Source organism: Arachis stenosperma, chromosome 4 (assembly GCF_014773155.1).
Source record: "Arachis stenosperma cultivar V10309 chromosome 4, arast.V10309.gnm1.PFL2, whole genome shotgun sequence".
In the NCBI taxonomy this organism is placed as follows: Eukaryota; Viridiplantae; Streptophyta; class Magnoliopsida; order Fabales; family Fabaceae; genus Arachis; species Arachis stenosperma.
The window spans coordinates 7,204,349-7,217,105 of record NC_080380.1 but is presented as its reverse complement, the minus strand read 5'-3'; the positions used below and the strand labels follow the sequence as shown (position 1 = coordinate 7,217,105).

At 41.0% G+C, this 12,757-nt stretch overlaps 3 protein-coding genes across 4 annotated transcripts; 2 read left to right on the top strand and 1 right to left on the bottom strand.

Moving 5' to 3' along the window:
• The first annotated feature begins 607 nt into the window (after positions 1 to 607).
• Positions 608 to 2,414, top strand: LOC130974512 (protein MAIN-LIKE 1-like). The gene is made up of 4 exons (XM_057899387.1): positions 608 to 679; positions 1,279 to 2,021; positions 2,141 to 2,228; positions 2,343 to 2,414. Exons 1-4 carry the CDS (start codon positions 608 to 610, stop codon positions 2,412 to 2,414), a joined length of 975 nt encoding a protein of 324 aa, XP_057755370.1.
• A 1,601-nt stretch (positions 2,415 to 4,015) lies between these two features.
• Positions 4,016 to 7,481, bottom strand: LOC130974511 (uncharacterized). The gene is made up of 3 exons (XM_057899386.1): positions 7,234 to 7,481; positions 6,281 to 6,635; positions 4,016 to 6,175 (listed from the first exon to the last, which is right to left on the bottom strand). Exons 1-3 carry the CDS (start codon positions 7,479 to 7,481, stop codon positions 4,016 to 4,018), a joined length of 2,763 nt encoding a protein of 920 aa, XP_057755369.1.
• A 635-nt stretch (positions 7,482 to 8,116) lies between these two features.
• LOC130973936 (transcription initiation factor IIF subunit alpha-like) lies at positions 8,117 to 12,197 on the top strand. 2 transcript variants are annotated; one of them, XM_057898634.1, is made up of 5 exons: positions 8,117 to 8,576; positions 8,968 to 9,010; positions 11,065 to 11,226; positions 11,478 to 11,708; positions 11,860 to 12,197. In XM_057898634.1, exons 3-5 carry the CDS (start codon positions 11,071 to 11,073, stop codon positions 11,956 to 11,958), a joined length of 486 nt encoding a protein of 161 aa, XP_057754617.1. In that variant the 5' UTR covers positions 8,117 to 8,576; positions 8,968 to 9,010; positions 11,065 to 11,070; the 3' UTR covers positions 11,959 to 12,197. The 2 variants fall into 2 exon arrangements, with proteins under 2 accessions (XP_057754617.1, XP_057754616.1); XM_057898633.1 differs by having other exon boundaries at positions 8,126 to 8,576; positions 11,065 to 11,241.
• The last annotated feature ends 560 nt before the right edge of the window (positions 12,198 to 12,757 follow it).

Below are 12,757 nucleotides of genomic sequence, written 5' to 3'. Positions count from 1 at the left end.
TGTAACACATCTAAAATTAAGAAGTTATATAGAAAATATTCTTGAAACACTTCCAAAATTCAGAAATTGCACATGCAAAAATAATTTAAGGGCAAAAAACCCAAATGAACCAAGCACAGCTCAATATAACCCAAATCAGCCAAATCAAACATTTATACCTGAATCCGCCAGGACCAATTTTAATATAATTCGAATCAATAAGATTCGAATTAATTAAACACGTAATTCGAATTGAATCAATTCGAACTACTCTCAAAAATAACTTCAAGCTAATTCGAATCAATTCAGATCGAATTAAGCATGCAATCCACCTTAGTAATTCGAAACAAATAATTTCGAATTATGAAAGTGTAATTCGAGTGATATTAATTCGAATTACATGGAGAAGAACACATGAGAGAGGTTCGAATCTAGTTGATTCGAATTAGGTGAAATACGTTTTGCATAGTAATTCGAATCAAGTTGATTCGAATTACAAGGGGTTCGGCTATATAAGGAGTTCGGATCAAGTTCATTCGAATCACTTTTTCATTCTCCAACCCCACCAAATCCCAGAGAAAATGACCAACATTCGGTCCGAGTAAGACCAGAGCGGCATTTTTAGTCGATGGGGGACGATCCAGGCAGGCTTTATCGTTTGGATGGAGTTGCGCATATCGCCGGTGTGATCAACGACGAGGTTAGTGATTTATGATGTTGCACTGTTGATTGTGTTTTTTATTAGTGGTTGATGAAAGCAGTTTATGATAATGGTATTTGTTAATGATTTTTGATAATGGTTTATGGTACTGTTAGTGGTTTAGGATAGTGGTTTAGGATAGTGGTGTAGGCTAGTGGTTTTTGTTAATGGTTTCTTATAGTGGTTTATGTTAGTGTTAGCGGTTTAAGCAAGTGGTTTAGGCCAGTGGTTTTTGTTAGGAGATTTTGTAATGGCTTTTTGTAAGCGATTTTTGTGAATGGTTTTGGATAGTGGTTTTAGTGAATGGTTTTGGATAGTGGTTTTAGTGAATGGTCTTGTATAGTGGTTTTAGTGAAATTGTTTTTTGTAAGCGGTTTTTGAAAATGGTTTTGGATAGTGGTTTTAGTCATGGGTTTAGGTTTAGGGTAGTTGTTGTTTTTGATAATTGTTTTTTATAATGGTTTTTGTGTATAATATGTTGGTCGCTTGTTTCATATATGTTATGTTGAAGGATTTATTTACTGCATCCCTATGAAATATATTGTAAATGTTACTGGTTTGTGCATCTGTTCTAATTATGCGGTTTATGTGCTGGCCAGCCTCGTCGTTGCATATCCAGCGTTAGGCGGCAGCAGGGGATGCGTCTTGATGAGAGGTACGTTCCGTACTTGCAGATGGCCGGATTGTACCATCTTGCGAGACTGAACGACAGATGGTTCCGACTAGACGAGCCCCTAGTCAGTGCATTCGTCGAGAGGTGGCGGCCTGAGACGCACACCTTCCACATGCCGTTCGGAGAGTGCACCATCACGCTTCAGGATGTCGCATACCAGCTGGGGTTGCCAGTGGACGGAGATTACGTCAGTGGTTGCCTGACGGACTTCCACCTTTACATTGAGGGTGGGAGGCCAGCTTGGCAGTGGTTCCATGAGTTGCTCGGTGTTGTACCTCCCGAGAACCAGGTGCAGAAATTCGCAGTTAACTGCACCTGGTTTCAGGAGACCTTTGGAGAGTGTCCAGACGGGGCTGATGAGGAGACAGTTAGGCGCTTTGTCCGTGCCTATATCATGATGTTATTGGGCACGCAGCTGTTTGCCGACAATTCCGGCAATCGTATACACATCAGATGGCTGCCCTATGTTGCTCGGCTTGAGAAGATGGGTCAATATAGTTGGGGGTCGGCGGCACTAGCATGGTTGTACCGGTGCATGTGCCGAGTGGCCAATAGACATGTCGTGAAGTTAGCTGGCCCTTTACAATTACTGCAGTCTTGGATCTTCTGGAGGTTTCCTACTTTTAGACCATCTGGGTATGATGAGATTAGCTGGCCTCTTGCGTCGAGGTACTGTTATTGTTTTGTACTATGTATTCTTGTTGTATTTGTTTTCGATTATGCAAGCAATTTAATGCATTGTATAGTTAGTGATGAACGCAACAGAATTTTTTAATTCTCTTACACAGATGGTCTGGTTACAATCCTGGGATTAGCAACAAGGGACCTCGGGTACAGATGGCTCGCCTGAAGATAGACTTGTTACAGCCTCGGGATGTAAGTACGCTGAACATATGTGTATCTGAAGTTGTTGTTTCAGTTTATATTGTCCAACAGAAGTGTGAAAATGTTTTTATTTTGTTTTTTTCAGTTCATATGGATGCCCTATAGCGCACTCGACGTCATCCAGGTTGTCCATCCAAGGGTCTTGGAGCCTCGGCATACGATGTTATGGCGGTGTAGGACCTCCCTGATTTATTTTGCGGTGGTCGAGTGGCATCAGGTTGATAGAGTTTTACCTCAGTTTGGGGGGGGGGGGGGTTCAGCCCACACCGTCTCCCGCCCTGAACATCGACTTCTTGATGTCGAAGGACGGGAGAGGAGGTGACCGTTGGTTCCCGGCACATTTACCTGAGTGGCATCTTCACTGGCAGGAGCGTGCGGAGCACATTCTACAGTTCGACATCGTGCCCGACCCCGGTCCGTCGCATGATTTCTTGACATGGTGGTATCAGCACGGAAAGAGGTTCTTGTCGCCAGAGATGTTATTGGAGGATCCGAGAGGTATTCCTATTCCGGATGAGGCGACGCAAAGGGGTGCAGGCCGACTTCCAGATATGGACAGGGTCGATGATGTTCCTGACAGACGTCGTATTGATAGGAGAGCACGAGTCGGCACACGTCGTAGCCAGCGTGAGTGGAATTGGGTGGATCGTGCTATGGATGACGTCGACCACACAATTGGAGGTGGAGGGAGAGTACGTGGCCGTGGAGGCAGGAGGAGGGTGGCTGCTGCTAGAGAGGGTGCCCATCAGCCTGGGGGCAGTGCAGCTGGAGGAGGTGATGTTGCGGGGGTTGATAGGGCCCATCAGGGCGGGCATGATGGTGAGTGGCATGGATCTGGTATGGGAGATCCCACGAGTCACACTGGTTCTGGGCTTGGGGGTGGAGCTTTTGGAGATTATTTCGTAGGTGTTCCCGGTGATGATCAGACCCTTCAGGAGAGTACTCCATGGGTGAGTCCTGGCTCGATGTTTTCCGACTTCCTTGCTAGTGATGGCATTGTGGCGGAGTTCGGTGGACCGCATTTCCTTGATGATATCCGGACCATCATGCAGGAGGATGAGGTTGCAGCAGGACGGGTTCACACGACAGGGACACAGGCACCGCTAGATGTAGATCTGAACGAGCCTGCCACGGTGCCTCCTGCGCATGCTTTTGCCATGGGTGGGACGCCAGCATTGGCCCAGACTCTTGGGTCACATTCAGTTGCCGGCCCGTCATCATCCAGGCCCATGCATGTTCCTCCCATGACCCCGAGACACCCAGATCCGGATGACAGCGACGACTCGATTGAGGATGAGGAGCCACTTATACGACGGGGTTACAGGACACGGGTGCCACACCGTTGTGGCACGGGATCGCACCTATTTAGATGATTTATGGATAGTGGTGTATGTCATGTTGTTATATTTATATTATGTACCTTCTTTGTTGGTTATCAGTGTTATGTTATGTACTTTGTTGTTTTTTACTTTGATGTTATGTTATGTACTTTGATGTTATGGTATGTTATGTATCTTGACGTTATTTACTCTGATGTTATGATATGTACTTTGATCTTATGTTATGTATTATCGGTCATCCCATCAGATAGTGTTGTTTATTTTAATTATTAGATTCCTTATTTAGAAAGACATTCAACATACATATGTGGTTCGAATAACAAGATTCATGACTTATATAATTCAACTTAGTTCCAAGGAGTACAATGGTTGCTAACTGAAGTAAAATACATATGCTGATAAATTAAGAAATAAAAACAGACAAACTCTGATCCCCTATTAATTCCCAGCAGTCCCGCTAGGGCCTGCGGCTTGTGGACAACTACGACGGGTGTGTCCTGGCTGCCTGCAGAGGCCACATCTCTTTGGGCGGTTCGGATCTGCATCATCCATGTTATTGCGAATTCGTGTGGACCTAGGACGACCTTCCCTCGCACGCCTCATATTCGGATCTGGTATAATGGAAGGCCCGGCATAAGGTGGCCAGAAACCCTCCGGAATGGGAGGTGTAAATCCCATCTGATAGACACCGAAAACGGAACTAAGCTGATAGACCTGGTGGACATAAGGCTGCCATGTAAGACGTGAATAAGCACAGCAAGCCAGGGCATGAGGACACGGGAAATGAAGTGCTTGGAAGTATCCACAATCACAAGTCTTTGACCCTAATGAGACCCTGTACGTACCAAGTGAGAATGAACCTGTCGGAGTCGTCTCAGCCACGGTGTACTCCGAGTTATCCCTGTCATAAACAGTCACCGTGAAGCACCTGGCTGTCTTCAGGTTGGCCTCGATACACTTTACTAGGTATTGACTGAATTGTTGTCCAGTACCCATCTGAGCCTCGGCCTCCCTACCCTTACGGACGAATAGCTCAGCCAGCCTTCCGTATGTGGCCTTAACCAGCGAGCAAATAGGGAGGTTCCTTACCCCCTTCAGGATTGAATTGACACACTCTGATATATTGGTCGTCATGTGCCCGAATCTCCGGCCCTCATCACAGTACTGTGTCAACAACTTATAATCAATTCGGTTCGCCCAGTCACACATTGCCGGATTTTCAGAGCGCAGGATGTCGAACCAGTAGTCAAACTCCACCTCGGTCTTTGCATATGCGGCGTTGACAAGAAGCCTCTGGGCATATTTGCCCTTGAAGGTGAGGGCGAAATTCGCTGCAACGTGTCGAATGCAGAATGCCCGGTATGCAGACGGAGGTAGCCATCCCCCATCAGGTGCTTCAAGTGCCGCCTTGATGCCGTTATGCCTATCTGAAATAACTAACAGACCTGGCTGAGGTATCACGTGCTGACGGAGGTGGGAGAGAAAGAAGGACCATGACTCAGCATTCTCACCCTCAACTAGTGCGAATGCCACAGGAAGTATGTTGGAATTCCCGTCCTGTGCAATCGCCACGAGCAACGTTCCCCCATACTTGCCATATAGATGGGTGCCGTCAATACTCACCAACGGCTTGCAATGACGAAATGCTTCGATACAAGGGGGAAAAGTCCAGAACATCCTATGAAAATAAGACTGAGACTCGTTCACCTGTCCACCAACTCGAACCGGGCAGGTCCTGAAGACTGCTACAGTGCCAGGCATAGTCAACTGAACTCCTAAGACCCACCGAGGGAGCTCGTTGTACGACTCATCCCAGTCCCCGTAGATGATTGCTACCGCCTTCTGCTTGGCCATCCACACCCTCTGGTATGTAGGCCTGAAGCCAAAGTGTGCTGCCGTTGCATTTAGAAGCACCTTGATGTTGACCGATGCGTCAGCCCTAACCATTGGCATGATGAATGTCGTTATCACGTGGTAGTCCAAGCTCCTATGGTCGCTGGAGACGGAGGTGGCGAGACAGGTATGCGGCCCGTTGTACCGCTTCACTTCCCAGATGCCCTTGCGCTGTCGGAGGCTAAGCCTAATCAACCATGTGCACCCATTCCCAAACTCAGAACACTTTCCCACGTACCGGCGATAGTCAGACTCAACCACCTTGTACTGTACCCCTCGGCAGATGCTGTACGTCTTGACACTCAACAGCGCCTCATCTTTATCCTGGAATTGTTGACCAACCTGGAACTCTGTTATACCGGCAGACCCGTCGGTATCTCTAGCGCCAAATCCAGCTAGCTGCCCAAGATGTCCGTCCTGCCTCATGGCATCCAGATCCAAAGATGAAAAATGGGGTGGGTACTGATTTGTGCCAGAACTAGAACCACCAGTAGGCCTTATCGGATCACTCGCTCCAACATCATCGCCGCTTTCATCAGTGATAATATCCGGCTCGACTTCATCATCATCGGGATCATCAAACGATCCCTCGCCAACACCAGCCGGAGGAGGACACCGTACTTCAGTCGGATGATGTTCATCATATCCAACCTCGTCTCCAACATTGCCGGCGAGATCAACAGCAAACAATGGGGAGGCGACATGCTAGACCGCTGGAGCGGAGGAAGAAGCAACCGCAGGTCTCGAGCTCGAACCGGCCGCCGTTGCTATAGTGTTGGCGTTCCGGTTCGACCCACCAGAGCTAGATACTACGTCGACGAACTTTGCCAATAGCTCCGGTGTCCTCACCTCCGGAAACTGCCTACGAGAAAGAAACATGACCTGCAAGTCCTCATCACTCCCGATCGTGAAACAATCATACTTCACCGTATCGTGGAGCACCGTGATTGGAATTCGATAGAAAAACTTCTTAACTCTCTTCACTCCTTCCAGACCAAGTTTGCCAAGCACAGAGCACACGAGACCATCGTAACTAGTCGCGGGGCTCATGATAATACATAGAGGATCCTTATCCGTGAACTTCATCCCAGACCGAGTTTTTCTCTTAATCGATCCTCTGTGGTGTACTAGCACTAGAAAACTATCCTCACTAGCCATCTCACCTCTTTGTTCACAGCAACATGAGTTCACAACATATATATAGAAAAAGGATCCTTACTAATTCGAATCAATTAGATTCGAATTACCAGGTGTGAGTAATTCGAATCTATATGATTCAAAATATGTACTTCTTCACCTAAGCCTACTAATTCGAATTAATATGCTTCGATTTATGGTTTGGTAATTCGAATCATCTTGATTCGAATTACTCGTGATTTTTCATCTTAATTCGTGACAAATCAATTCGAATTACGTGTGAGTGTGCATGCATGATTCGGGACAAATCAATTCGAACTACGTTCTTACATTGTCATATAGTAATTCGAGTTCTATCAATTCGAATTATGTGTTAGGCTAATTCGAATCTTATTGATTCGAATTATATAAATATTTGATCTGGTGGATTGTCGTAGCAAAGTTTTATTTGGCGGATTTGCGTAAATTTGAGCTAGCCTTGGCTCATTTGCGTTTTTTGCCCATAATTTAACATTGCAATATATATGAAAATCTCTTCAAACCATTTAATTCGATTTTTTATTTAAAAAAATAAAAAATTTATACAGAATAATAAAAAAATAATGGTGTCGGAGACCCATCCAAACCTTAAGTAAGTTTTCGGCGTGGACGAACGGCGACGTTGATGCGGACGAACAGCGAGAGGAGGAGGAAGGCGGCGACAAGGAGGAGGAAGGCGGCGACGAAGATGAGTGTTAACGGAGGGGAATGTGGCGTTGTGAATAAGCACCGAGAATGAAAAAAGCAGCGTCGAAGATGAGCGTGGAAGAGAAAGGTAGCGCGGATGAACGACGGCGGATGATGACTTCTCGATGTGAGCCTCTGAGTTTTCCATGTGCGTCTCTGGTTTTCGATGAACGTGACTTTTCTGATTCTTTGAGTGTTTTGTACGGATTTGGTTAATAATTAAATGGTTTAAGGTTTATTTTATAATTTTAAAATCAAAATTTTAAATTTAAATAATTTGATTTTTAGATATGTAATTAAATTATAATATATTAATAATTAAATATATCAAATCTGAAATTAAAATTTAAATTTAAATTTTATTTAGTTTGTATTTTAAATGCATATTTAATTTTTAAAAAAACACTAAATTTATTCATAATTTTTAGATGTGTTTATTTTAATTTTTTTTAAATTATTATAATAAAAAATTAAATATTATACATTTTTAAAGTTTTAAAAAATACCTAGTTGAATTGCTTAACTAAACATGCTCTTAAAGGTAGATCTATTTCTGCTTTAAAAACTGTGATCAAAATAGTAGTGCTTAGTTAAATATTCAAATCCATTATGCATGTTTAACCAAATTGATTCTTTTGTTTAATATCCTCTTGCTGCACTTAATTTGTGGAAGTTCAGCGTCTTTGATTTAGAAAAGTCCTTTCTTTCACCCAATGACACACGAAATTATTATATAGATCGGTGTATTCTAATGTGACTATAAAAGTGTCAGCATGACTGTATTTGAAAAGAAGACTGAGATTAAAAGAGAAACCTGTGTCTAAGAGTGGATAAAAAATTCCAAATTTTGAATTTTAAACCAAATTTAAATCAAACCATTAAAAAAAATTAATTTTAAATAAAAAATTCAAACTAAATTATATTTATTTTATAATTTAGATCCAAATTAAGATTCAAATCTCAAAAAAACCCTAATTCTGAATTTCCGGTTCCTCTTCTCCTTCGCCTGGGCACTGGGCAGTCTCCGCCGCACCCGGCACCGGAGCAAGCAACTGGCACCGGTACCCTATTGTCTCATTCAACGTTGAACGGGCCTCACTTCTGTTTCTCTTCTTCTGCCTTTGGTCTTCTTCGCCGTCGTCTTCACCGTCGCCGATCGCCGTCACAGGTGTGGGCTTCCGGTTCTTTTGCTTTCCATTCGCCTCTGCTCGTGCTTCTTGCCTCTGGGTCACAGCCTCATACGGTTAGTACCACCCATTTCTCCTTCTTCTTACTATAAATGCCTTTCCCGTTCACAACTATAAAGTTGCAGTTCCAACAAAGTGAGTTCACTGAGTTGTGTTGGTTTTCTAAAATATTCTTATTGTGTGTGAAATACTTTCTTTACCTGTCTAAATTTTCCGATTCTACTTTCATTCATTTTCAAGAGGGTTGGACAGTCAGTTCACCCTTGAGTGAATTTGAGATCACCATGTTTGTTTTTTTTTTTTTAAATCATAGGTGGCTATGAATCTTGGAACAGGCAGAAAAGAACATGCCACAATGATGCTTCTGAATCTAACTTTTCCTGAAGTTTAAAATTGATATGCTAAATATTTAGTTATTTACTGATGCAAATTTTTTAATGCTCACAGGGATTGCTCAGCAGGGTTGGGATCCTCTTCGGGTGCTGCTGAGGTAGATATCTCTGGTTATCCTTCTGTTCTGTTCATCATTATTTGAGTAATGAAGCAGCTATTAATTGGTAATATTGTGATGTGATTGCTTGCTTCTACTCTTTGTTGTTAGTTTCAAGATTTAATAGTGGTTCTTAATGTATATTATTGCCTCTAAGTAGCACCATTATGGCCTGGTATCAATACCAAGAATCTTGCTATATACTTTATAGATGGGAAGCTAATGATATTTTATATTGAATTCTGTATTTTTGGCTTGCATTTCCATGAACATGAGTGGTATTGGTCTTCCAACATAATATCTCTTTGGCTTTATAAATTAGCCATGATTTGTGAGTCTTTACATTGAGATCATAAAATGTCATAGGCAATCATACATGGCATATATACTGCAAATGTATAATGTTATCCCTATGGTGATCCCCCTAAACAGTCCCTTTTGATAGCAAATGTATAATGTATAATGTTATCCCTAAACGGTCCCTTTTGATAGCAAAATCCACTTAGAACCTATAATAGTCTTATTGCTTGGGAACTTAACTAAATCTCATGTCTTACATCTATAACAGTCTTATTGCTTGAAATTAGCAATTATGTAACATAAATAGTAGTGGGGGACAGATTCATATCTGGTGTGGTGTTTTCAGTTGAAGTAGGAGTTGTGAATATAAAAGTCTGCAGTTTACTTGAAAATTTACCAAATAGCACTTCAAATGGTGACTTAAATTCTAAAGCATAACTGGCTATAACAAAACTACTCTAACTATTGATTTGTGATTTAGAAAGCTTCCTTCTTGATGTGCTACATTCTTCTCTGATTAAATATGGATAGTGACATTGTTTTTTCTGTATGCTTTTAGATTTTAGAATACTTTAATGTGATTTTTTTCTATCAAAAGGGAATGAATTGCTTCCACCAATCCTACCCTTCATAGTTTGAACATTGTTTGCTTGTGTGAAAATTTACTAAGTTATTGCAAAATTGCTGAAATTGTTGCTGGAACTGGGCTGTTTTGATGAGAAACTGGGCTGGGATGTTTTACTTTTATGTGGTTGCTAATTTGTGCCGTCCGATGATGTTTTCGGAGAGATCCAACGGCTGTTGGGTGTCTTGGTTAAGATGGGTGGAAAAGAATGTGGAGGCAGTTAATTCTGTTGACCTTATTTCTTGTACTTTAGGACTATGATTCTTCGATTTTACGAATTTCATTTATAAGTATTTCTCTAATATCAGAGTTAATAGCTAGTTGGGATTTTAGCTATTTCCTTCAGAGTTTGATCCCTTTTGGCTTGAATTTTACGCTCAGGAATTTATGTTTCTAGAGAAGCTTTGCATCGATCCAAGAAAATAGTCACTTTCTTTTATTAGTTGTGGATATTTTGGGAAAATATTGTAAATATCAATTAGTAAGTATGCCAAATTTTTCTTCGAACCTAGTAGCCAGTTTGTAAAACAGAATTAATTTTGCAGAGGTTATTAACTATTATGCTTTTCGTTAGCCCTGGTTATTTGTAACACTTTTTTTTTATTTGTTTCTATGTTTTCACTTAGCAAACGGATTCAAGAAGGCAGGGTATTAGAGAGGTGGGGTCCACGTACAAGTGGCTTTATGATTTGTGTGATGATAGTAGAATGGAGCAAAACTAGCTTACTAACTAGATTGGCTCTTGACTTGAATGGCTAGCAAAATTTTTTAGTATTTTTTGTTTAGACTGTTTAAGTTTATGTGAAATAGCCTCATAATCCATGTACATATATCTCTTTGCAAATATAATGTTATTTTCATAAAATGCAAGACACTAAGTTGGTACAATCAGTTGTTTGTCTCTCTTTGGGCTGTGTATAGTTTATGAATCGTGCTGAAATCATTCTTAATATGAAGTTTTAATTTCATAATCTTTGGGCCGTGTTTTCTTTGCGAGATATATGAACATGGATTAGTTTATGAATCATGCTGAAGTTTTATTGGCTGCTGTTTCTTTGGATTAGTTTGTGTTAATTTTAGCATGTTTGGCACCAAATTTTGAGTTATGTACACCTTGCTTTATATGCAGAGCAAGATGACTGAAAACAGTAATATTGAAGCAGCAGGGATGTCCGCTAGTACTCAACCATCTTCTCCACCGTCAGGTGTTCGTAAGAATCGGTCAGCTGTCTGTGATCATTTTGATGTAGAGAATGCTATCGAGAAGATGAAGTTGCAAGATTTTCTCTCGGTAAATTGTGGTAGAGTATGTCTAACCACTGACACTTGGACTTCAATTCAAAATTTTACTTATATGAGTTTGACAGCACACTTTGTTGATTTGGATTGGAAATTACATAAAAAAAAATACTTAATTTTTGTCAAATATTTTTTAACGGATTTTTGAAATGTATTGTCAAATATTTTTTTTCCGGTTCTTGGATTACAAGAGGCACTTAGGATTACTACTATCGAACTTTCTTTGTTATCTTATTGACTCAGGAACAAAAGTCATCCGGTAAAGATGTACACGGGACTGCTTCTAAAAGTAATGCATCAGCAAAAGGTTCGGCCCCACCACTGCCATCATCATCATCGTCAAAAGCTGGGACTTCCACTGCAGCTTCTGGACCTGTGAGTGAAGAAGAAATCAGAGCTGTGTTAAAGCAAAAGACTCGAGTGACCACACAGCATCTTGTAGCTAAATTTAAGGCAAGACTAAGATGTAAAGAGGTAAGCTCTGCTTCTGCTAATATGCCTTTACCCTCGTTTTAAACTGATATATTTGCTTGATTATTCCTATAATACATCTGTGAAGTTATATTGGACTGTTGGTATTCTCCCCGGTTCAGTTTTTGAAGGTTTCTGCCTCTTCTATGTGCAGGATAAGTATGCATTTGCAAAGATCCTGAAAAGAATATCTAAAATACAGAGAAATCCAACTTCAAATAGAGCCAGTTATGTTATCCTGAGAGATAAGTGAAAATCAACTGCCCCACCTATTGAATGTGGTTGATGATGTAGCATTCAAACGGAAAAAATGGATCCAGTTCTGTTGTCCTGAGAGATGGCTGTAAATGTATTAGCCCAATAATTGGCTGCGACTGATGATGCAGCTTCATATAGAAAACAAAAGAACAGTTGATACTTAATATGCCTTGTAAATTCTTCACTTTTTGGACATCATTATGACTGGTTTTCTATCAATTAAGTTTTTTCTAATCTATTTTTGGTCATAACACAAGCACACGCACCATTCACTGTCACACGCTGCACAAGGGTTCTCTCCAGGCACTGCTACGAAGTTTTAAAAAAATAATAAATCAGAAAACAATTTTTTTTTATTAGAATTGCCTCCATACCCATTTACCAGGTTTCCATTCTTCTCTTCATATGAAGTTGAAGAAGCAGGTGAATTTGCTAGCAAAATAGGGACAAAGAAAAAATCAGAAATTATTTACTCACTGGACTGCCTTATTCTGCTATATAATTCCATTGGGTTTTCGAATCCGAACTCTGCATTCTTTAGGTTTAGGAGTATTAGCGCCAAAATAACAACGGATATATAATTCCCTTTCTCGTCACACCAACTTTTAATTGGTCAACAGTTTAAAATTTTTTATGTCGCAAATGTATCAAAGTTAAATTCATTATAAAATGAGAAAAGCATTTGTATTTTTTTTACATAATATTTAGTAGAACAATGTTAGAGGGCCAGCAACTTTTGTGATTAGTAGCCATCAAATAGTCATCAATGATGAGTTAATGGTGTGAGATTGATG